The sequence below is a fragment of the Heteronotia binoei genome, chromosome 11 (genome assembly GCF_032191835.1).
Source record: "Heteronotia binoei isolate CCM8104 ecotype False Entrance Well chromosome 11, APGP_CSIRO_Hbin_v1, whole genome shotgun sequence".
NCBI lineage: Eukaryota > Metazoa > Chordata > Lepidosauria > Squamata > Gekkonidae > Heteronotia > Heteronotia binoei.
The window spans coordinates 42180079-42204519 of NC_083233.1; the positions used below are offsets into that span (position 1 = coordinate 42180079).

At 43.7% G+C, this 24441-nt stretch overlaps 1 protein-coding gene across 5 annotated transcripts in view; it reads left to right on the forward strand.

Annotated features, from left to right (window-relative positions):
• The window catches only part of ATP11C (ATPase phospholipid transporting 11C), a 114453-nt gene that overhangs the window by 39950 nt on the left and 50062 nt on the right, over window positions 1–24441 (forward strand). For all 5 annotated transcript variants that reach the window (XM_060249880.1, XM_060249877.1, XM_060249881.1 and 2 more), the window contains exons 4-10: window positions 3974–4054; window positions 4203–4310; window positions 12764–12892; window positions 18763–18866; window positions 20162–20212; window positions 23100–23164; window positions 24243–24324. In XM_060249880.1, the coding sequence (XP_060105863.1) occupies window positions 3974–4054; window positions 4203–4310; window positions 12764–12892; window positions 18763–18866; window positions 20162–20212; window positions 23100–23164; window positions 24243–24324 (620 nt within the window). The remainder of the gene's footprint in view (window positions 1–3973; window positions 4055–4202; window positions 4311–12763; window positions 12893–18762; window positions 18867–20161; window positions 20213–23099; window positions 23165–24242; window positions 24325–24441) is intronic.

Genomic DNA, 24441 nt, shown 5'->3' on the forward strand with positions numbered 1-24441 from the left:
TGCCCATTTATACTCACTCTTTGCTTCCTATTAATTAGCCAGTTTTTGATCCACAAGAGGACCTGTCCTTTTACTCCATGACTCTCAAGCTTACTAAGGAGCCTTTGATGAGGAACATTATCATAAGCTTTCTGGAAGTCAAAGTAAACAACATCTATTGGGTCCCCTTTGTCCACATGTTTGTTCACCCCCTCAAAGAAATGTAACAGGTTAGTGAGGCAAGATCTTCCCTTACAGAACCCATGCTGAGTCTTCCTCAATAACTTGTGTTCATCAATGTGCCTACTCATTCTGTCCTTGATAATGGTTTTTACCAACTTTCCCGGTATTGAAGTCAGACTGACTGGCTTGTAGTTTCCCGGATCTCCTCTGCAACCCTTTTTAAAGATGGGGGTGACATTTCCTACCTTCTAGTCCTCAGGAACGAAGGCAGATTTCAATGAAAGATTACATATTTTTGTTTTTTGAACTTGTCCACAAGTTCAACTTTGAGTTCTTTCAGAACTCTTGGATGTATGCCATCTGGACCTGGTGACTTATTAGTTTTTAATTTGTCAATCAGTTGTAGGACCTCCTCTCTTGTCACCTCAATCTGACTCAGGTCTTTCAACACCCTTTCCAAAATTAGTGGTTCTGGAGCAGGCAAACATTTCTCATCTTCCACAGTAAAGACAGAGGCAAAAAATGCATTCAGCTTCACAGCCATTTAGCTATCCTTCTTCAGTAATCCTTTGACCCCTTGGTCATCCAAGGGCCCCACTGCCTCCCTGGCTGGTTTCTTGCATCTAATATATTTGAAGAAATTTTTATTGTTGGTCTTTGTTTTTTGCAATATGCTCCTCATAGTCCCTTTTTTGCCTGCCTGATCAGTCTTGCATTTGATTTGCCACAGCCTGTGTTCCCTTTTATTAATCTCGCTTGGACTAGCTTTCCAGTGCTTCAAGGAATCCTTCTTACCTTTTACAGCTTCCATTTCTTTGTTTGTAAGCCATGCAGGCCTTTTCTTATACCTGTTTGTGCCTTTCCTAACTTGTGGCATATATTTCATCTGAGCTTCTAGGATTGTAGTTTTAAATAGCCTCCAAGCTTCCTCAAGGGTTTTGACTGTATTTACCTTTTCTTTCAGTTTCCTCTTCACGTGCCTCCTCATCTCAGAGAATTTACCCCTTATAAAGTTAAAGGTGGTTGTGCTACAAAAAGAATACTTGTACTCCAAATGCCCAAGGATTTGGTGAGAGATGTAAAAGTGATTGCACTGCTTGGGAGCAGTGACCATAACGTTATTGATCTCGCCATTTGTAAAAATTGGGAGTTGCCCCAAAAGACATATATGGAACATATATGGACTGTATACCCTCTCTGACATTGTCTGTAAGCCGCCTGAGCCCGCCTTTGGCGGGGGAGGGCGGGATATAAAAATAAATTTATTATTATTATTATTATACAGAGACACCCCACCTCCAACCCTTCCCTCCCTATCCTTCCGATATAACTTATATATCCAGGAATCACCGTGTCCCACTGATTCTCCTCATTCCACCAAGTTTCTAAAATTTGTACAATGTCTATGTTTCCCCCCAACACTAAACATTTCAACTCACCAATTTTACTTTGAACACTTCTAGTGGTACATTAGTGGCATTTGACATGGTTTAAATATGGACTAGAAGAAAACATCTGTACAAAAAGAATACTTGTACTCCAAATGCCTATGATGTATGCACTGGAAGTTGGTCTTCAAATGATACTTTCAGAAGCCTAGAGAGATTCCTTCACAAAATGTTTGATGATAGCCTTTGAGCAGGAAAATGGAAGCAAGGAATACCTGGTGGGTTCAGTGTCTGGAATATATCTCTCTGCTATGTAAACAGATGAAGGGTTTTTTTGCTTTGTGACCATTTGGCTAAACTCGACTCATATATATTTTACTTATTTTATGTATTTTAGTAATAATAATAATAATATTTTATTTTTATATCCCGCCCTCCCCGCCAGGCGGGCTCAGGGCGGCTAACAGACATGGGAGTCCCATGATTCACATAAAACAGCATAACAGACATGGGAGTCCCATGATTCACATAAAACAACAGTTTAAATATCAGTTACAAATAAGTTATTTAAAATAGATAAAACATATAAAATAGGTGCTAAAATGTTGTAATCCTGATGGACATAAGATGGCTAAGTGTCTGCTCGTTAGTTAATCAGGTTCTGTCTCGAATGCCAACTGAAAAAGAAATGTTTTGCAAGCCCTGCGGAATTGGTTCAGGTCCCGCAGGGCTCGCATCATCTCTGGAAGGTCGTTCCACCAACGAGGGGCTATCACCGAGAAGGCCTGCTCCCTAGTAGCCTTCAACCTAGCTTCTCTTGGCCCAGGGATTGTTAGTAAGTTCTGGGAACCAGACCTCAGTGCTCTCCGGGGTACATATGGGGAGAGGCGGTCCTTTAGGTAGGCAGGTCCTCGGCCATATAGGGCTTTAAAGGTGATAACCAGCACCTTATAGCGAACACGGTAGACAACCGGCAGCCAATGCAAATTCCGCAGCCCAGGCCGTGCAGGTTCCCACCGTGGTAGTCCCTCCAACAGCCTGGCCGCCGCATTCTGGACTACCTGGAGTCTCCGTGTTCGGTACAAGGGCAGCCCCATGTAGAGGGCATTGCAGTAGTCCAACCTCGAAGTGACCGTTGCGTGGATCACAGTTGCTAGGTCGGTGCGCTCCAAGAAGGGAGCCAACTGCCTCGCCCTCTTAAGATGGAAGAAGGCGGATCTAGCAGTGGCAGCTACCTGGGCCTCCATTGATAGGGAGGACTCCAGTAGCACTCCCAGGCTCTTGACTTTGCGCACCGGTACCAGTGGCGCACCGTCAAAGGCCGGTAAAGTAATCTCCCCTCCCGGTCCGCCGCGGCCCACGCAAAGGACCTCAGTCTTCGCCGGATTCAACTTCAGCCCGCTCAGCCTGAGCCAGTCAGCCACGGCTTGTAGTGCCCGGTCCAGATTTGCAGGGACATCACCAGCCTGGTCGCCCATCAATAGATAGAGCTGGGTGTCATCTGCATATTGATGGCAACCCAGCCCATACCTCCGTGCAATCTGGGCAAGGGGGCGCATAAAGATGTTAAACAGCATCGGGGAGAGGACTGCTCCCTGAGGCACTCCACAATGAAGTGGGTACCTCTGAGACAGTTCCCCCCCCCAATTGCCACCCTTTGTCCCCGACCCTCAAGAAAGGAGGAGAGCCACTGTAAGGCTAGCCCCCGAATTCCTGCGTCGGCCGGTAGGTCTAACAACAGCAATACCGCCGAGCCGCCTCGATCCAGTTGTCGTCGGAGGTCATCCATGAGGGCGACCAGGACTGTTTCTGTCCCATGGCCCGGGCGAAAGCCGGACTGGCATGGGTCTAGGACGGAAGCGTCCTCCAGAAATTCCTGTAACTGCACCGCCACGGCCCTCTCGATAATTTTGCCTAAAAAGGGCAAATTTGAGACCGGCCGGTAGTGTGCCAATTCGGCCGGGTCTGATGACGGTTTTTTTCAAGAGAGGGCGGACCAATGCCTCTTTCAGGGGTGTTGGAAAAGCACCTTCTGAAAGAGATCGATTTATATCCCGTATAGGATATCTTAGTTCCTCCTGGCAGGCCTTAATTAGCCAGGAGGGGCATGGGTCCAGATCGCAAGTCGTGGAACGTGCAGTGGCAAGAATTCTGCAAGAATTTTAGCTCCCTATGTACTCTATAATCTAGGATTTTATATTATTTATATTGCTGTTTTACTGCTAAATCTGTTTTATGCCAATAAAGGCTTGCTATTTGCTATTTGCTTTGTGACCACTTGGAGGGTTTTTTGTCTTTTCCCTGAATATCAGCTTCTGTCCACTGCTTGTGTGTGTTTAATTGTTGTCGGATTAATGACTCACTACTCATTAGTTTCATGGGAAGATTAGGTAACTTGGCACTTTTCCTTTCCTTCTTTGCAGGTCATAGTAGATACACCAACGAGCCCAGTCACCAGTGGACTTCCTCTTTTCTTCGTTATTATTGTTACAGCTGTTAAACAGGTATTTCACACTTCTTTCCCTCTTTTTCTAAAGAAAATTATGGAACAGGAGGATTATAAAGTCTCTAAATTGCCCATTCAGCAAATCTAGCCACCACCCTGTAATTTATTTGTTTCCTGATTGCATTTTTCTGCATTTCTCTTTTCAGGGTTATGAGGATTGGCTACGGCACAGGGCGGACCAGGAAGTCAACAAAAGCAAGGTCTTTGTGATTGAGGATGGAAAGCGAGTGAGGAAGGACTGTGATGCAATCCAGGTAATGGAGGTGTGGAACAATGTTCCATCTGAGCTGAGTTTTTTTAGCCTCTGGCTCACACATTTTTGTCTTAGCTCAGGAAAAATGGCCCAGCAGCAAGCTAATTTATGTAGTAGCTCACAACTTTAAGAAGAAGAAGATATTGGATTTATATCCCGCCCTCCACTCCAGAGTCTCAGAGCGGCTCACAATCTCCTTTACCTTCCTCCCCCACAACAGACACCCTGTGAGGTGGGTGGGGCTGAGAGGGCTCTCACAGCAGCTGCCCTTTCAAGGACAACCTCTGCCAGAGCTATGGCTGACCCAAGGCCATGCTAGCAGGTGCAAGTGGAGGAGTGGGGAATCAAACCCGGTTCTCTCAGATAAGAGTCCGCACACTTAACCACTACACCAAACTGGCTCTCTTTAATGCCAGTAACTCACAAAGCAGAATTTTTGCTTATAAGACTCCACAGTTTAGAGGGTTTATTGGTGGGGAACTATCTTAGAGCTTTGATCACTTCCCGTGGAAGGCGTTTGGCAGCTTTTCTCCCTGGAAAAATAATACTTTCTTAGTTACCACCAAAATAGAATTGAGCAGACATCACAAATTACTTTACAAAGGCCCATATCAGAAATAAAACTAAACCTAAAAACCACAGCAAGCAAGCAATACATAATGACACAACTACGTAGGATAATAGCAAATTGCAACAGTGCAAAGTATTCCTGAACTAGAGAAACTAAAGCTTCTGAATGGTGTGGAGTTCTTTGTGTCTGAAGAAGAGTATCTTTGCCACTTGTGCCACCAGGATAAAACTTGGTTTGAAACCTTTCCTCTTTTCTAGAGCTCTATTCTTTGGATAAACTCAGTTTTAACTCTTCTAAAGAAACAAATAAGTTTGGAGCAGTGGTTAACTGTGTAGTGTAGTGAGAGCCAATTTGGTGTGTAGTGGTTAACTGTGTAGTGTACTGAGAGCCAGTTTGGTGTGTAGAGTTAAGCACGTAGACTCTAATCTGGGAGAACGGGTTTGATTTCCCACTCTTCCACATGCACCTGCTGAGTGACCTTGGACCAAGCACAGGTCTTGAAAGAGCTGCTTTCTCAAGAGCAGTTCTTGAAAGAGCTATCTCAGCCTCACCTACCTCACAGTGTGTCTGTTGTGGGGAGGGAAAGGGAAAGTAGTTTGTAAGCCGCTCTGAGAGTCCAAGTGAAGGATGGGGTATAAATCCAATATCTTCTCCTTCTAAGTGGGTTTTGGGAGCCTTCTTGCACAGATTGCCACCAAGAGTGGGCAGAACTTGAACAGGCAGGATTTACTTGGCTCAGGGTAGGAGCAGAAAAATGTTAAAATATACATTTGCTCTTGGTTACCTTCTGGACTATTGGGGTTCTATGGTTAAATAAATGGAAGCGTTTGCCCATTTTTACTGTTGAGGTATAGTAAGAATTTCCAAACAGAATGGCATTAACTTTTAGTTGTCTTTTCACTTTCCATGGTAGAATATCCCAGAGAGGTAGCCCAGTTAGTTTGTCACAGAAAAAAGAAGACAACCCACAACATACCAAGTCCTGCAGCGTTGGGCAAGGGGCGAAACGGCAGGTGGAAGATGCCACTGGAAGCCGCAGTCCCGATCCTGCATGTAGGCGGTTCAGGGTATTGGTCGCTTGATGCTGACCCGGAGACGAAAGCATTTTTCGGCAGCACCCTGAATGACCAAGCAGCCTTATTTAGGGACAGCACTGCTTGCTCCGTATGGAGAGGGGCCTAGAAAAGGTGGCCTAAACAAAGCTCGTCTCCCCCACCCTAGTTGGCTAGCCGCGGTCAACGGGCATCCTTACTTGCGGTCGAAAAATAACAACAAAGAAAAGGCATGCACCTGCCTCACAAAGTGTGCAAAAACTAAAGCTTGCGTGTTGGAACATCAGAACCATGCTTGACACAGTAGACAGTGGTCGCCCTGAACGACGCTCTGCTCTAGTTCCCCACAAACTTCTCAGGTTGAATATTGACATAGCAGCTCTCAGTGAGGTCCGTTTCCCTGAGGAAGGTAGTCTTCAAGAACACGGTGCTGGCTATACCCTCTACTGGTCGGGTAAGTCAAAGGCTGAGAGCCGCCTTTCTGGCATTGGCTTCATGATCAGGAACTCCATTGCCTCTAAACTCGAAAACCTGCCAACAGGTCACTCAGATTGCATCATGTCTATGCGCCTCCCACTTCAAAACAAGCAGCATGCAACACTCTTCAGTGTGTATGCCCCAACCCTTAAAGCAGATCCTGCAGAAAAGAACAAGTTCTATGCTGATCTACGTAACCTCGTACGGAAGACCCCTACAGAGGACAAGGTGATCATCCTTGGCGACTTCAATGCCAGAGTAGGTAAAGACTCGGAAGCCTGGAAAGGAGTACTTGGCAAACACGGCATTGGCAACTGCAATGATAACGGGCGCCTCCTGCTAGAATTCTGCACGGAGCATCAGCTCACCATTACCAACACTATCTTCCAGCAGAAGAACAGTCTGAAGACAACCTGGATGCACCCACGGTCCAAGCATTGGCACCTTATTGACTACATTCTGGTGCGCCAGAGAGACCTTCGAGATGTCTTACACACTCGAGTAATGCCCAGTGCAGAGTGTCATACGGATCATCGTCTTGTATGCTGCAATCTCCGTCTTCACTTTAAATCTACACCCAGGAGAGGCGGTATCCCCCGGAGGAAGTTTCAGGTTGGCAGCCTTCAGTCAGCCGAAGTTAAAGCTGCCTTCCAGGCAAAACTCCAGACAAGAATTGAGGACCCCAGTCGCCTCACAGATCCTTCTCCAGAAGCACTCTGGGAACACCTAAAAACTACCATCCTGTTGACCTCTGAAGAAATCCTCGGGTTCTCCAAAAGGAAGAACAAGGACTGGTTTGATGAGAACAATCAAGAGATCCAAGAATTACTGGTGAAAAAGAGATCTGCCTACCAAGCACATCTTGCTCAGCCCTCCTGTCCCGGGAAAAAAGCAACCTTTTGCGCTGTATGTAGCAACCTTCAGCGCAAGCTTCAAGACATTCAGAACGAGTGGTGGACCAAGCTTGCAGAGAGAACCCAGCTATGTGCAGACACTGGTGATTTAAGAGGGTTCTATGAAGCCCTGAAGGCAGTATATGGTCCATCATATCAGGCTCAGAGTCCCCTGCGTAGTGCAGACGGCCAAGTGCTCCTCACAGACAAGGCATCCATACTGAACCGGTGGTCGGAGTATTTTCAGGTTCTCTTCAGTGCCAATCGTGTAGTTCAAGATTCAGCAATCCACCACACCCCACTTCAACCAGTGAAAACAGAGTTGGATGAGATCCCCACCCTAGAAGAGACTGTTAAAGCCATCAAGCAACTGAAAAGTGGCAAGGCAGCGGGAGTTGATGGAATCCCACCAGAGATCTGGAAGCATGGGGGCATAGTACTACACAGCACACTTCACAAACTACTTGTCACCTGCTGGGAACAAGGCAAACTACCACAGGACTTTCGCGATGCAATCATCATTACTCTACATAAGAACAAAGGGGAAAAGTCAGACTGCTCCAACTACCGGGGGATAACCCTGCTCTCCATCGCAGGCAAAATCCTTGCTAGAATACTCTTGAACAGACTGGTGCCCACCATTGCAGAAGAACTCCTCCCAGAGAGCCAGTGTGGCTTCAGGGCTAACAGGAGCACCACCGACATGGTATTTGTTCTCAGGCAGCTCCAAGAGAAATGCAGGGAACAGAACAAGGGTCTATATGTGACTTTTGTCGACCTTACCAAAGCTTTTGATACCGTTAGCAGGAACGGCCTGTGGCAAATCTTGGAACATTTAGGATGTCCCCCCAAGGTTCCTCAGTATGGTCATCTAGCTACATGAAGACCAGCGAGGCCAAGTCAGACACTGCAACGACCTCTCGAAGCCCTTCCCAATAGGCACAGGTGTAAAGCAAGGCTGCGTTCTTGCGCCAACTCTCTTTACAATCTTCTTTAGCATGATGCTTCAAAGAGCCGCAGTAGATTTAGATGACGATGATGGTGTCTACATCCGCTATCGCACCAATGGCAGCCTGTTCAACCTGAGGCAACTAAAGGCCCACTCCAAGACAATGGAAAAACTTATCTGAGAGCTACTGTTTGCTGATGATGCTGCACTCGTCTCCCACTCGGTATCAGCTCTGCAGCATATGACATCCTGCTTTGCAGAGGCTGCCAAGCTATTCGGCCTAGAAGTTAGTCTGAAGAAGACAGAAGTTCTCCACCAGCCTGCACCCCAGGAAGATTATCACCCTCCTTGCATCACTGTGGGTGAATCAGTTCTGAAGACAGTCCAGCAGTTCAGCTACCTGGGGTGCATCATCTCCTCAGACGCCAAGATTGACAAGGAGATTGACAATAGACTGGCAAAGGCAAACCGTGCATTTGGCCGACTGCATAAAAGAGTGTGGAGCAACAAGCATCTGAAAAAAGGCACAAAGATCAATGTTTACAAAGCGGTTGTGATGACAACCCTCATCTACGGCTCCGAATCGTGGGTTTTATATCGTCATCACCTGCGACTCCTTGAGCGCTTTCATCAGCGCTGCCTTTGCACCATCCTCAACATCCACTGGAGTGACTTTGTGACCAACACTGAAGTCCTCAAGTGGGCGGAGGTTACAAGCATCGAGGCATTGTTGTTGAAGATGCAGCTGCGCTGGGCAGGGCATATCTCCAGGATGGAAAACCACCGCCTTCCCAAAATTGCCCTGTATGGCGAACTTTCCACCGGCCATCGAAATAGAGGGGCCCCATTAGTTTATTATCTATAGTGGGCAAACTGTATGCAAAACATTTAGAACTCCGATTAACTGACTGGATGCGCCTAGGCAACATCATAGGTCCTGAACAGATTGGTTTCTCCAAAGGCAAATCTGCTCTGGATCACTGCTGCACTTTGGCCTTCCTTGCTGAAAAATATATGCATACCGGGTCAAAAAAATTATACGCTGCCTTCATCGATTTGAAGGGTGCTTTTGATTCAATAGATAGAGCCCAACTATGGATCAAGCTAGGTCACCTGGGAATGGACCCTCGTCTGCTGTTTCTCTTGAGGAAACTTCATTCTAATACCTTTTGCCAAGTGAAATTTTCTTCTAGCGGTGACTTGACTAGTAAAATCCCAGTGTTAAAGGGGGTTAACAAGGTTGCGTGCTGGCCCCGCATCTTTTAAATCTATTTTTAACTGACCTGGCACAATTTTTGAACCCTGTCAACGGTCATCCGCCTAAACTTGCAGGCCGAGCGGTCCCCTTATTACTTTATGCCGATGACACTACCATCCTCTCTTGTACAAGAGTGGGCCTGCAAAGGTATTTGAATGCCTTTTATGACTACTGTAATTGTAATTCACTTACTATCAATTACACCAAATCTAAAGTAGTTGTCTTTTCAAACTGCTGGCGCCCACAGAGATGGTTTATTGGCAATTCAACAATCGAGCAAACAAAAAATTTTAAATACTTGGGGATCACTTTTAACCACAAGTTAAGCTGGGTTTCACATCGTAACAACACCATCAACTTGGCTAAATGTTCAGCTGCTCAAATTAAACAGTTTTTTTTGCAAGGGGCAACCAATTAGTTCCATCAGCTATTAAAGTGTTCAAAGCCAAAACGCTTGCCCAAATCCTCTATGGTATCCCTATTTGGATCTCAGCTTTTACCAGGAAAGTGGAGGGCATTCAAGCCTCATTCTTTAGACAAATTCTTGGTTTGCCAAAATGTGTGTCCTACTTTGCTCTCTGCTCTGAAGTGGGTTAGTCTTTGGTGGAGACAAAAGCCTGGATTGCAGTGTTTAAATTCTGGTTCAAAATTCATTTTAGAACAGATTCCAACAGCCTTCTTGATTGTATGAAAAGAGACCCATATATTTCATCCTGGACAGCAGTGCTTTTGTCTAAACTCAATCAATTGGGGTTAGAGGTAGATGATTTTTCTACTGCTGATGAGTCATATATCTTCAGATGTATTAAACGGAGACTATGGGAATCGGAGGAAACGAAATTACGGCCAACTGACCCTTATATTTGCTCTCCAGCTTCCTTAGGTCTTTATGCTTTTTGTGGCAAAATGCCCAATTATCTATCAGACCTAACCACTCCAAGTCATTGCAGGGCATTTATGTTGGCTAGACTAAACGCGTTTCCCTCCAAAGTTTTACAAGGGAGATCGAAATAGAGGGGCACCAAAGAAGAGGTACAAGGACTCCTTGAAGAAATCCCTTGGTACCTGTTGCATTAACCATCACCAGTGGTCTGTCCTAGCCTCAGATCGCAAAGCATGGAGGCACACCATCCACCAGGCTGTCTCTTCCTTTGAGAACGCACGCATAGCTGGTCTTGAGGATAAAAGGAGATTGAGGAAAAATCGTACTGCTATAGCACCAATCCCAAATCAGACTTTTCCCTGCAGCCACTGTGGCCGAACCTGCCTGTCCCGCATTGGTCTTGTCAGCCACCAGCGAGCCTGCAGCAGATGTGGACTACTGCACCTTTCTTAAATCTTCGTTCGCGAAGTCAACCAAGAGAGAGAGACCTTCTGGACTATTGGGGTTCTATGGTTAAATAAATGGAAGCGTTTGCCCATTTTTACTGTTGAGGTATAGTAAGAATTTCCAAACAGAATGGCATTAACTTTTAGTTGTCTTTTCACTTTCCATGGTAGAATATCCCAGAGAGGTAGCCCAGTTAGTTTGTCACAGAAAAAAGAGGACTTCTCTGACACTGTAACTGGGTACAGGCAAAAGATGGACTTTGTTCATGTAGTAAAGTAGACTAGTGTAAAAAAAAAGCTGTGGTCCTAGACCTACCTGGGGCTGCCATTGCAGACAGAGGGTGGGGACAGCAGGTAGCTTGGAAGTCCACACAGCTTGAAGTCATGTGGGTTGGGAAGCACTTGGTGGCTGCCCTCCAGCTGCCTATAGACAGCCACCTTGTCTTTTGGCCCTTCCTCTGGGTCTGTCAGTGCTGCTTATCTAAAGCCGTGCAGCTGCTGGATGCTTCAGCTTTGCTAGTTGGCCAACCCCGCCTGCCCTCCTTCGGCTTTCTATTTCTGTAATGCAGTAAGTTTCTTGATGTATTTAACATCACAGCTTTAGGCAGTTTTAATCATTGGGCTGGATCAATTTGGTGAAGGGAGGCCACACTTGTGTGACCACCTCCCCGGGTTGGGGACTCCTTTAAAGGATTTTGGGGGTGGAGCCAGGTTGCAGAACACCCAGCTTTGGGGGTAGTTGCTTGGCTCCATTCACAGGTGGCAAGGGATCCACTCAGAGGTGTATGCCCATGTGGGTCCACTTCACTTGCCATCCCAGTTTTAAGCCCAGCAGATGGGCTAGGATGGGTTTCCATCAGCCAGCAGGTGGGTCACCTGATGCCTGGATTCATACCCTGCCCTGTGCTAGTGTTCCTGTTGCTGTAATCAATAAAGTTGTGGCCTTTTTTAAACCCAAACTTAGTTGTTTGTAGTTTTGTTTGATGCCACCTGTTCTCCCAACCTTCACCTGCCATTGAGATCACAAACTTCTGCCCCAGTAAACATTTTCATCTTTAAGCTGCCATAAGACTTGAATTTTCTATAATAGTGACAGAAAAACATATCCAAGTCAGTAAACACTATAAAGCTGAAACCATTTTTCTTCAGAAGGCCCTCAAAAAGGGTTAAAGTCAATGCCCACATGATTATTCAACAAGCCAGGGAATGCTTTTGGCCTAGCTGGCTCTAGAATGTGGTAAGGCAATGGCCTCCTATTCTGGGTGAGTGGCAGCTTCTTCAGGATGTGACAGTAGTGGAGGTGAGGCGGCAGCAGAAGCTGCCACCTCACCTCCACTTCTGTCATATCCTGAAGACTCCCCACCACACATGTACACCTTGTTTCATGTGACTCTTTAAGGACAGTGGAACTACTCCATATGCCCAAGTGGTCTTCTTAAACTGCCCAAGTGCTGGCAATAAGGGAGTGGTGGCCTCTGAGAGCCCCACTTGATGAGCTGTCACAGGCTTTTGGATTTTAAAAAAACAAAACAAAAACCTTTATTTGCCAGAGGGAGGCCAAGCTGTTGCCAGTTGAGTCTTCCTGCTCAGGAGAGAGAAGATGTCACTGTGCAGGAAGAGCTATGGTAGGTTCTACTTGACTGTATCTCTCTAAACAAAAGCTTCTGTATTTTAATGTCTTACTGTTTTTTTGTTTTATTTTTAAATTATTAACTGTATTATTTATTGTCTATTTGTATCATGGTTTTCACCATGTCCTGTTAGCCGCCCTGAGCCTGCCTCAGCGGGGAGGGCGGGGTATAAATAAAAGTTTATTATTATTATTATTATTATTATTCTCTTTCTAAGGCATGGAGAAGAACATGAGTAGCTAAGTTACAGTGTAGTGTTTTATGAAGAAACACAATTTGTCTGCTTTTTTTTAGGTTGGTGACATAGTAGAAGTGACAACAGATGAAACCTTTCCCTGCGACCTTGTATTTCTTGCATCGAGTAGCAAAGATGGAACTTGTTATGTCACTACAGCTAGTTTGGATGGAGAATCAAACTTCAAGGTAATCAAATTGTGTGATCTTAAGTGACCTAAACATAGTTGTCAGATTTCTCTAAGGAGGAAATATAGTAATGAAGGCACTCTGCCAAGAATACCTTGCATTTGAGCAGCGCTCTGTCTGTGACTGAAACAGCCTTTGCAACTCATGAAACTGGAAACTTATTCTGCAAATGAGGTTCTTGAGATAGCCGATTCAACGTCAGCTAGCTGATTCCACTTGTGTGTGTGAAGTTGATATTACTTCAGATACCAAGTTACTAAGTTCTTTAAAACTTTGTCAATTTGATTTAAGGATTAGGGACCTAATTGTAAGATACCTTCGGCTACACAGCTTTGTTTTTATGTCTCATGTTAACATGAGAGAGACCAACACTTGTAGGTTTATGTAAACTCACCTTTGTCTTTTTACTTATCTATGCCAGTGATAAGAAGAAAATGCTCCTCAAGATGGTATTCATTTGCAATTGGATTTTCCTGGGTGAAACTAGAAAAGCTACTTGCAAACAATCACTAAAGTGCATAGAAAGTGCATTATCCAATATATGAAAGCAGAAATGAAGTTTTTCATTAGGTAAAAGGTATGAATCAGTTCTCAGACACATCCAGGTTGACAAGGGATGAAAGATCAAAAGTTAGCTCTCTAAACATGGAAGATAATATAACTCATTGGTAGAGGTCTCATTTCTATGCAGCAAATTCCAGGTTAAATTTCTACCATCTCCAGTTAAAGGATTTTAGGTGGCAAGGCTGGGGAGACCCTCTGGCAGAGAGCTGCTACCAGATGCAGTAGATCATAACAGGCTTGGTGGACCAATACAGTTGCAGAAAAACAGTCTGGCTATCAGGGAAGTAAGACAAGCAACATAACCTGCAAACATAGCTTTATCAGACCAAAGAAGGAACAGAACCACTCTCCCAGAGTTACAGTCAGCTAAATCACAGACCTGCTGACAAAGGGAGATTTTGACTTGAAGATATGAAGTGGGGGAGACACAAGGCATGCCTCATATGGGAGGAAACTCCGCGGCCTTGGTGCCTGTACCAAAAAGGCCTCATGATATGTGATCATTTGAAAAAACCATGTTTTGCCATGATGCACACAGTTTTGCCATGATGCATACCATAGAAATATCTGGGTAAACTTATGTCAGGGAAGGTTGTCCCTGCTGGATGTGGTGTCTGTGCTACTGTGTCCATACTTGTATGCTTGGGGAGAGTGCTTCTTTGTTGATCCTCCTGGATTTGTTGGTGGCCCTTTCAGCAGATGGTCCTGAATTGGACTTCAAATAGACTGCCACCCTCACTGCTGATTTAGCACCACTTTTATTGGAGTTTAATCTGCTGGGAATGCTTACTGAAGATACTGTTTGCTTCTTGACTTCATAGTAACAAAGTTGTATCTGGGCTGCTATGATTATGCCATGCTTTGCAGTAGATTTTAATACTGTAAACATCCTTGCATCTGGCTTGTCTGGAGAAAGGTGGTCTATAATTATTTCATAATTATGAACAATTCCTTACTGCCCTTTGATAGTTGCATGAAAATTCATAGGGGGAAAGAGTGACAAAATTACAGAGAATTGACACCTAGACATTTGTTTGGATGTTCGTCTGTTCAAGAGATGTGATGCCTAGAGTGTCAGATTAGGACTGGAGGAGACTTGTATTCAGATACCTACTCACTGGTTGCCTGTGGGCTAGTGTCTCTTTCCTTGTCTGCTTAACTCAGCTCCTTGGGTTGTGAAGATAGAATGGAGGAAGGGAGACCCATGTATGATCTCTTGAGCTCCTTGGAGGAAGGTCGTAATTTAAAAAAAAATGTACTCAGAATTTGGAAACAGGCCTTGTTTATGCTAGTGCTTGCTTCCAAAAATGTCCTTAGGAGTCATGTTTTACAGGAACAGGATGTGTTGGAGAAGGTATATGTAAATGTTGATGAGCAGGGTTTTTTTATTAGCCTCCCAGTTAATTTTAATTGTGTAAGGCCCTAGACTTCTACCCTCAAGTAGCAAAATGTCGGTAATTCAAATGCCATTAATCATCTCCCACCGTTGATCCAGTAGAGCTGTTTCTCACCCAGCTTGAAATGAGGGAAATTTAGAGATAATGAGCTCAGGAAGCATTCAGGCAAGTTTTGTTTATAAAGATGGATTACGGCAACATATCTCTGAGACAGAAGTGATTTACAACGCCCAGGTCGTTTCTAGAAATAGAACCTTTTAAACTGGTAGATTTTGGGTCGTTCAGCAGCTTTAGAATTAATTAAAAGAATAATCCAATAGCCTAGAGATACAGAGACTTCTCCGTCTGTCCTTAATGCTGCCACTTGATTACCTTAAAAAGATCCTTACCTAGCCACTTGGAAACTAGAATTCCTTTTGCCAAATGTGCAGTTTTTCATGAAAAAACTCAACATGTGAACACGTTCTCACTGGCAATTGTGCTCCAGGGTCTTTAAAAACAACACCAACTGAGATTGAGTCTGGAACCTTCTACATGTTTTGGATTCTAAGAGAGCCAGTTTGTTGTATTGGTTAAGTGCATGGGCTCTTATTTGGAAGAACCGGGTTTGATTCCCCACTCCTCCACTTGCACCTGCTGGAATGGTCTTGGGTTAGCCATAACTCTGGCAGAGGTTGTCCTTGAAAGGGCAGCTGCTGTGAGAGTTCTCTCAGCCCCACCCACCTCACAGGGTGTCTGTTGTGGGGGGAGAAGATATAGGAGATTGTAAGCCACTCTGAGTCTCGGATTCAGAGAGAAGGGCAGGGTATAAATCTGCAATTCTTCTTCTTCTACCTCATGGTTAATTCAGCAAGAGACAAACTAGTTTCAGTAGCTGCCAGTTTGCCATTTTCATATAGAAGAGCTACTTCCCAAAAAGACAAACTGGAAAAACAAGCTGTTTTGTTATGTGATCACATTCTTGTCCAACAGATTTCAGGTATCCATAAAGGAATGTTGTTTGATTCACAGAACACGAGAAGCCCGTTATAGATAACTACCCACAATCCTGAGTGTGTTTACTCAGAGCTAGGCATCTGAGCTCAGAGGGACTTACTTCCAAGTAAGACTGCTGCTGAGATACTTGAAGATCGTTATTGCAATCAGAGAGGAAGCACCTTTCCTAGAGCCAGGACCCCAAGTGAGCTTGGAGTCCACGTAGACCAGCTGTGGTATTGTAGCTGCAAACGTTACTGAAGTCAATTTAAATGATAAGCACAATGCCTCTGTTGTGCATTGTGAAGTGAGAAATTAAATATTGTATATATAGCCAAAAGTCTCACCATAACAGCAGAATAGACTTTCCAAGATACCTTGAGGAAGGCCCTGTTTCTAGCAGCTGATCCCATTGCTTCAGAAGACAGAGGCATTTTGAGCAGAGCCTGAACCTTTTTGCACATGGAAAAATGCCAAGTGGCAGCTGCCAGGTTAAGTAATCTTCTGCTGCTTCAGTCCTCCAGCCTGTTTCCCCTTGCTCACCAGGGCAACCACTGTTTTTTCAAGGTGGAACTGCATTTTATCTCTGCAAGTGTCTTTCTAGACCGGGAGCCACATGTGGCTCTTTCACACATATTATGCAGCTCCCAGAGGTCAAGGAGGAACTTAATGAGAGTAAGCATGCTGACTTATAGGTAGGCAACTATTTCCACCATGTGTAAAGTGGGGAAGGAGGGGAAAATAGGCAGGCTTGCAAGCTCTTCTCCTCCACAGCAGAGGTCGCCCATAGACCTAAAAGGGAAAGAGAGCATAAGAGCTGAGGGAGCCACTGGAAGAAGGGAAGGAATTAAAGAGGGCAGTGCAGAGTTCCTCCTTAGTTCCATAGTTCTTGTAGGAGCTGTATTTACTAACCTTGTTGTCAAGGCAAAGAGAGATGCATAATGATGCAAACCTCTGTACTCCTGTCCTGAATCAACCTCTGCCACATTTGTGACATGTGGAGGTGCTGTTAACAGTGGTTAGTGATTTATATGGTACATAAGTGATTCCTTCTCCCATTGGTGCCAAAAACACAATTCTCTAACTTTTCCTTATGCTAGTCTTACGGGGACTGTCATTCCCAGCTTTTGTCTTTAAAAAGCTCTTCTAGCATTGTCTTGTTGTACATATGTGTTTTATCTTTCTGAGCAAAAAATGTATTAACAGTTTTAATAAAGACTTTGTTCATGTCTCGCAGCTCTCAAACATCTGATGTTTATTCTGTGTGGCTCTTACGTTAATCAAGTTTGGCCACCCCTGTTCTACACCCAGTTTGTCAAAGAGGGCATTTGGAAAAGGAGTATCTCCTTTAGATTGGGGTTCTTGCCGCCTTCTCCTGTTAGTCATTTGTCTCCACAAGTGCCCTTCAGGACATTTTTTCCCTCTGCAGCTGTGTTTAAGATTCAGATGGGCAGTGAAAAAAACAGGAGAGTTCACAAACATGGGAAAGGTAGACCATCTCCTACCCTCAGATGAACTTCTACAAGTTCTCTCTTATTAGCATGATGTGGAAAATGTAAGGTCAGGATCTTTGGGGTGTCCTTGTGGTATGTAGTTCTACCCGGAGATGTAAGACTTTTTGAAATCTTGCAGCTGTGTGTTGGAGGGAATTTTTCCTACCCCAGGACAGCATGAAGATTTTGGATTACAGTTAAATATATCTAATATTTCCATATAAATTCTAAATTTATTTGGTGCGTTAACAGCATGAATCATGTTATTTTTTAACCTGGCATATAAAACATATGGTGGTGGAAAATGCCATCAAGTCACAGTTGGCTTATCCTGATGCTGTAGGGTTTTCAAGGCAAGAAATATTCAGAGGTGGTTTGCTATTGCTTGCCTCTGTGTTACAACCATAGACTTCCCCATGCAAATATTAACCAGGACTGATCCTGCTTTGCTTCCAAGATCTAATGAGATCAGGCTAGTCTGGGCTATCTAAATCGGGGTAAAATTTATACTATTTGGTATACTTACAAAATTTAAAAATATAAATACCTAACAAGCAAAAGAACAAATACCCTGAGTACTAAAGAAAGAACTGCAAATTCCTGTACTGTATGCTACTTCAGCATATATATTTTTGGTTTTGCATCTGGGAGACAGGAAAAATGAACATCTGTAGAAAACACAAATTTTGTAGTAAACAAAAGCGTGTGGGATTTGGAGAGAAACAATTTATTCAGTTACAGTAGGACTAACAGCATATCTAATTACATTTTATAATATTTAAAATGTAATTAGATATACTGTTTATAGTACTTTGCTGTGTATCACATGCATAGCGTGTTGATGTTGGACAAAATTAATCCCATTTAAGCAATAAATATATACATGAAAATACTGTTTATGTCTACACTATACACAGAAGTTACCATTATCTTGTACTGTACATTGTTTTGCAGAAATATCGTCTTTATATGCCTACTTTAAGTAAAAGTATGTCCTAGAAAGCAGTTCACTCATTAAAAAAGAAAAATGTGCTTAAGTATTATTTCAGTGCTCTACAAAACATTTCAGTTTTCTGTTGGGAAACCCTGCCCCCTCCTTATTACTGTTTCTTGTTTTGGTGGCAAACTTGGTAGCTTCAGGATTCTAGCAAGATCATTGGACTCAGTTGCAATGTCTTGTTTGTGCTGGAAAAAAGGGTCTTGTAGGTTTTAATTTAGGCCATGTCACTTTCTCTTGCTTTTAATGTCACCCTAAGCAAGTGGAAAGTCTCTTAACATTCTCACGCATCAACTGTAAAATGAAAGTTTTCATGGTTGCTTGATGGCTGTTGATCCTGTGTTTCTGTGATTTCAAATTCATAGCTTGCTACACATTATGCCAACACATCTGAAATTCTTAAAGAACCATTGCTTACTGATTTGTACTATTGCCTCCATCTAGACTCACTACACTGTGCAGGATACTGCCAAACTCTCTACATGCCAAGCCATAGATTGCCTTATTGCCACAATTGAATGTGAACAGCCTCAGCCAGACCTCTACAAGTAAGTTCATGGGGTGAGCTTCTTTCTTGCTGACTTGGAGCACTCATCTCACCTTGGTCCTAGCAAAAATTTGACATGGGAGTTGGGATGTAGGATGCTGTACTGTGTCTGTATGGATAAGCTTCAAGTGGTTTTGTCTTCTGATGGAAGGGTGTGAGGGACCAGGTGCTAACTGGATTCATGCCCCATCCTGGAAATCAGCCACACAGGTAACTGGATTCATGTCCCCTTTTCTGGCCAGGGTAGCCTCTCATGAAGAGGATATGGTGCTAGCTGTTCATAAATCTAGATCCACATGCTCCTACCCCTGACATCCTGAATCAAAAAACAACTGTGTTTTTGTAAATTCTGAAATTGATCCAGGATCCAGTAAGTGCTGATGGTGGGTTGTCTTACTGACAGGTGTAGAATTAAAAATGCATGTGATCTTTTAGCTGCATTAAGATAAGCATAGAATCCAAGTCATTAGACGTAATAGTTCCACTCTATCCCACAATCGTCTGACCTCCTTTGAACTACTGTCTCCATTTCAATTGCCTGATCTTTTTGAACTATTGTCTCCATTTGAACTACTGTCTCCATCATAAGATGTAGACAATTTGGAATGGATTCAGATGAGGGCAATGAAGATGGGCAAGAATGACTGAAAAACAGCTACCATTAGGAAAGGTTGAAGGAACTAGATGAAAAGACTGAGGGATGTGGGTCATGATTGCTTTCTTCAGATACTTTGAGGTCTGTCATATAGAAGAGGGCAACAGCATACCTCACTGCTCTAGAGGGCAAGATTAGAGGGAATGAGGTTCAACTAAAAGAAGGTGGATTTAAGGAACATGTTAGGAGCAGTTTCTGAACAATAAGAGCAGTTCACCAATTTAACCAGTTACCAAGGGGACCTTACGGAAGGTCTTCAAGCAAAGGCTAGCAAGCAGTCTGTTAGGAATGCTCAAACTTCAGAATCCATGTGTTGAGCTGGTGGCTGAACTAGATGGCCAGTACAGCACCATCTAAAAGTTTGTGGAGTGATTTCATTTCCTACAAATTCAGCCCTCTGTACTCCTGTCCTGAATCAACCCCTGCCACATTTGTGACATGTGGAGGTGCTGTTTTTTAAACTAAAGTTGCCTGTTGGCAAGTGTCGTTCTGGATCACACCCATTAAATATAAAAGTTGCTATTCTTATCTCTGTTCTCATTATTCACTGACTCATTTGTTTGTTTTCCTCTGTTCATTGTACTTGCAAGGGCTCTGTACAAATCCAAACAGCATAGAACACATGTTCTCTTGTGTTGCAGGTTTGTTGGGAGAATTAACATCTACAAGGACAACCAGGAGCCTGTAGCCAGGTTGGTCAGCTGTTGCATATGTTGGTGATTGTCAGTAGGGTCCATGTTTGAAATTAATAAGCTTGACTCTTTTGGTCGAAGGAATACTGCTGACATCAATCAGCCTGATGTTTGATCTCCTATAATTTTGCTGTCAAGATGTAATACAATCATCTCACATTTCAAAGAAAATATAGATCCATTAACCCCTAAAATATCTCCAAACGATCAATCAGAACAGCAAACCAGAACAGCAAATAGCAGACTCCTCTGAATATTTACTCCCAAAATCTGGAGCCAAGGGTAGATTACCTCTTGACAAGGAGGCTCTATTAAGCCATTATAGTTCATGGAGAGTAATAAACCCCACCGCTACAAATGCACTCTTCATACCTTACTGTTCTTCTGACTCAAAGGTCTTGAACAGATCAAAATCCTGCAATTTTCTGTGGTGTTAAACTTTTTTTTAGCCATCACTCAACTAGCTGGGCTGTAGTAATGTGCTTATAAACATTATAGCTGTCTCAGGCTGGAGCGATGTGTTTCTTGGTTAGGGCAGGTCATTTAGAACAGGCTTCAGCCATTTTTATTTGGACCTCGAAACCACCCCCAAAATGCAGCAGCCAGACTTTCCTCTGTAACAAATGCAATATTTTCATTGTCATGTGAGCTACATTGAGCAGTTTCTTTTCGTTTTCAAAGTCTTTGAATTCATATGACCGGTTAAGGAATTTTTAATATACATGTTCGGAGGCCAATATTGTTACTTTAGGACAACATCGTTTTCAAGATACGTAATCCACTTGCCAACCATAATTGAACCAAACAACAAAGCACTCTGCCCTTAGACCAGCAAACTCAATAGGAAATTTACAATTTCCAGCAAAGAAGCATTAAGCGAGTATTAGCTCAGATCTAAGGAATGGGGAATAGAAGGTCCAGGTAACTTCACTGCTCCAAAGAAAAATCTGAAAACAAAGAACATTTTTCCATGCATGATCTCCCCATAGCAGAGAATACTTATGTAAAAAAAATTCTTTTCTCATATAGGGGGAGCAGCTACCAAAAGGGCAGGTTTATTTGCCTTACTAATTATTTCTAAAGTGGTGTAACTCTTTGCTCAAATGCATGCAACACAACTTGCCTTTCCCTCATTAAAACCAAAAATAGCAAGAGACTGACACAACTTCTCTAAAGAACAGGAAGGCTGCCAAATCTTGCAAAAACCTCTGCTTCAGATGGATGATGCTCACACATGCCAGAGAAACCAAAGCACGCTTTTAATCTCATGCCAAAACCCACCTGAGCCACATTTTCCAGTGGGGTTATGCTGCTTGTGTGTGAGAGACAATAAACTGAAGGTGAGCTTTGACTCATGAAACTTCATATTGAAATTAATATTAGTAGGCTTTAAGGTGCCACTGGGCTCTTGTCTTTTGCTAGACTGACCAACAGAATTACCCCCTCTGTGATCCTGGACACAGTTACATAATTATTAGCCCACACAAGAAGTATGTGTATGATTGGACTTGTTCTGCCCTCCAGTTTGGTGTTGAACGAATTGACTTTTGGTGCCTTTGAGACAAACCCCATCAGGTAAGATGGGATGTAAGATGATCTGGACTCTCAAAGTGGTACAAAAGAGCCAATTTTTTAATAGTAGAAACTTCTTTGCATATTAAGCCACACACATGTAGCCAGTCCTCTGAGTGCTTAACAGGGCTCTTATTGCAGGACCTACTGTAAGCTCTTGGAGGATTGGCTACATCAGGGGTGTGTGGCCTAATATGCAAAGGAGTTCCTGCTACAAAACAAGCCCTGGAGAGAGCTTCAGTGCTGCCTGCATTGGACTTTTCTAAATCATCCATCACAATAAAGTTGTAAAACTGCCAGTCACCAAAAGTCAACATGTGGGTCCTGACTGCAATCTGGGTCCTGCAATATCAAGACCTGACTTAGAAAACATAGCATCTGATCTGAAATGCCTTCTATGCATTATCATTTGCTCCCATGCTCAGTGGAAGGTACATCTCCCTTTATGTGAGCATTTCTTTATTTACTTCACTTATACCCTGTATTTCTCCCCAGTAGGGACCCAAAGCAGCTCACATCATTTTCCTCTTCTCCAGTTTATCTTCATAACAACCCTGTTAAATAAGTTAGGCTAAGAGCATGTGACTGGCCTAAGCTCACACTGCAGGCTTCCACAGCGAAGTAGAGATTCAAACCTGGGTCTGCCAGATCCTAGTCCAAAACTCTAAGCCAGCTAAGCTATTCATCCAGTTGTGTTTCTTAGATCTTCCCTCTGTTCTGTTCACAGCCCTTCCCACCCTCCGCCCGTCCCCAGTCATTAAACCAGTCATTTGGAATGGTTTGCTAGAGGTAATCCAGAGGACAGCATCACTTCCTGTCTTTAGAGTGTCACACAACATGGTCTTATTTATTTCAGAAAGCCTTCCATTCAAGCATCCAGACAAGTGCACCATGGACCTTCATGAGATTAAAAACCCCTCTGTATTTGAACATATAATATAGTGCGTTGAACATATATGAACATATGAAGCTGCCTTATACTGAATCAGACCTTGGTCCATCAAAGTCAGTATTGTCTACTCAGACTGGCAGCGGCTCTCCAGGGTCTCAAGCTGAGGTTTTTCACACCTCTTTGCCTGGACCCTTTTTTGGAGATGCCAGGGATTGAACCTGGGACCTTCTGCTTACCAAGCAGATGCTCTACCACTGAGCCACCGTCCCTCCCCTGGATTCACTGGTTTCTGTAGCAACTTGATAGTTGGGTATTTTTGGCAGGACATAAATCTGGCAATAAAATATAGTAATAAATATCTGGGAAACTTATCCAGAATGTTTCTCCAACTTAAAATGCTCTAATCTTCATCCCTTGTTGTAGGGCACTGGGCCCCGAAAACCTGTTGCTGAAGGGAGCAACACTGAAAACGACCCACAAAATCTATGGTGAGCAATTTTCTTCCAGCTGTCATGAAAGTCTAACATCTCAAATGTGTGTGTTTCCTTTTCTTCTGCAGAATTAGGAGTTCATACTATCCCCTTTTTCTTTCTTTGCCCAGCTGCACTTTCCCAAGCCTTGCAATCTGTTCCACATTTGCATTTCTGTTACCGTGAACTGTACTACAGTAAAAACTTTGACATCTGGCAGTTTATTATCCAGAAGTCTCAGTAAAGTAGCATTTCTGGAAGGCAAGCTCCTCACCCTTTAGCCATCCTATTCCTGAACCTTCAAGCATGAGGGCACTCTACTCCCACCTCTCCACCAAAGGCATTGCTGGGCTTCTGACCACTGCCTGGTATTGTACTCAGTGTCTCCTTCCCCTTCAGTTTGCCTTGAACTATCAGGAGCCAGCTCTGCTGGGGGGGGGGGGGGGGGCCTGGGCAGCTGGCACACAAATCTGCTTGCTACATAGGACCACTCCATGGCTTGGGGAAGGGTCCTTCCAGGTATAGAAGTTGTTGCCATAATGTTCAAAATGGGGGTGGGGTTTGGGTGCTGCCATTTTCTCTGGATAGGGAGAGAGCAATAAGATTGAGTATTGAAGCATAATAACATAACAGAACATAAGAACATAACAGAAGCCATGTTAGATCAGGCCAATGGCCCATCCAGTCCAACACTCTGTGTCACACAGTGGCAAAAAAAATTTTATACACACACACACTCTGTGGCTAATAGCCACTGATGGACCTCTGCTCCATATTTTTATCTAAACCCCTAATAATGGGAAATCCCATCCCATATGAGTACTGAAAACCACTCTCTTACTGTATCATTGGTCAAAAAACTGAAAGTAAGGCCAAGATGTTACAACTGCAGCAGTGAATAAAATTCATGAAATGGTCATTGCATATCAGAGGGCACATACTAAGTTTTTTCTGCCTCTTCCATTATAGTCAAACACAATGCTTTTGAACAGAGGCCATTGCCCTGTGTAGTTGCTGGCTTACTAAATTGTCTTCCTAAAAAGGAGCTGTTTGGTTTGGGCTTATACACCACTTAAAAATAGCATTTTTTCTCTAGGGGTTGCTGTCTATACTGGGATGGAAACAAAAATGGCTTTGAACTACCAAGGAAAATCTCAGAAACGCTCTGCAGTGGAAAAGTAAGTGTGCCAGGTTCCCCCCCCCCTCCCTCTTACCGTTGCTTTGATTCTGGCCTTTATTTTGGCATCATAGAGAAGTGCTTCCAAGGGATTTCCTTCGTATGCCTTCACAACAGC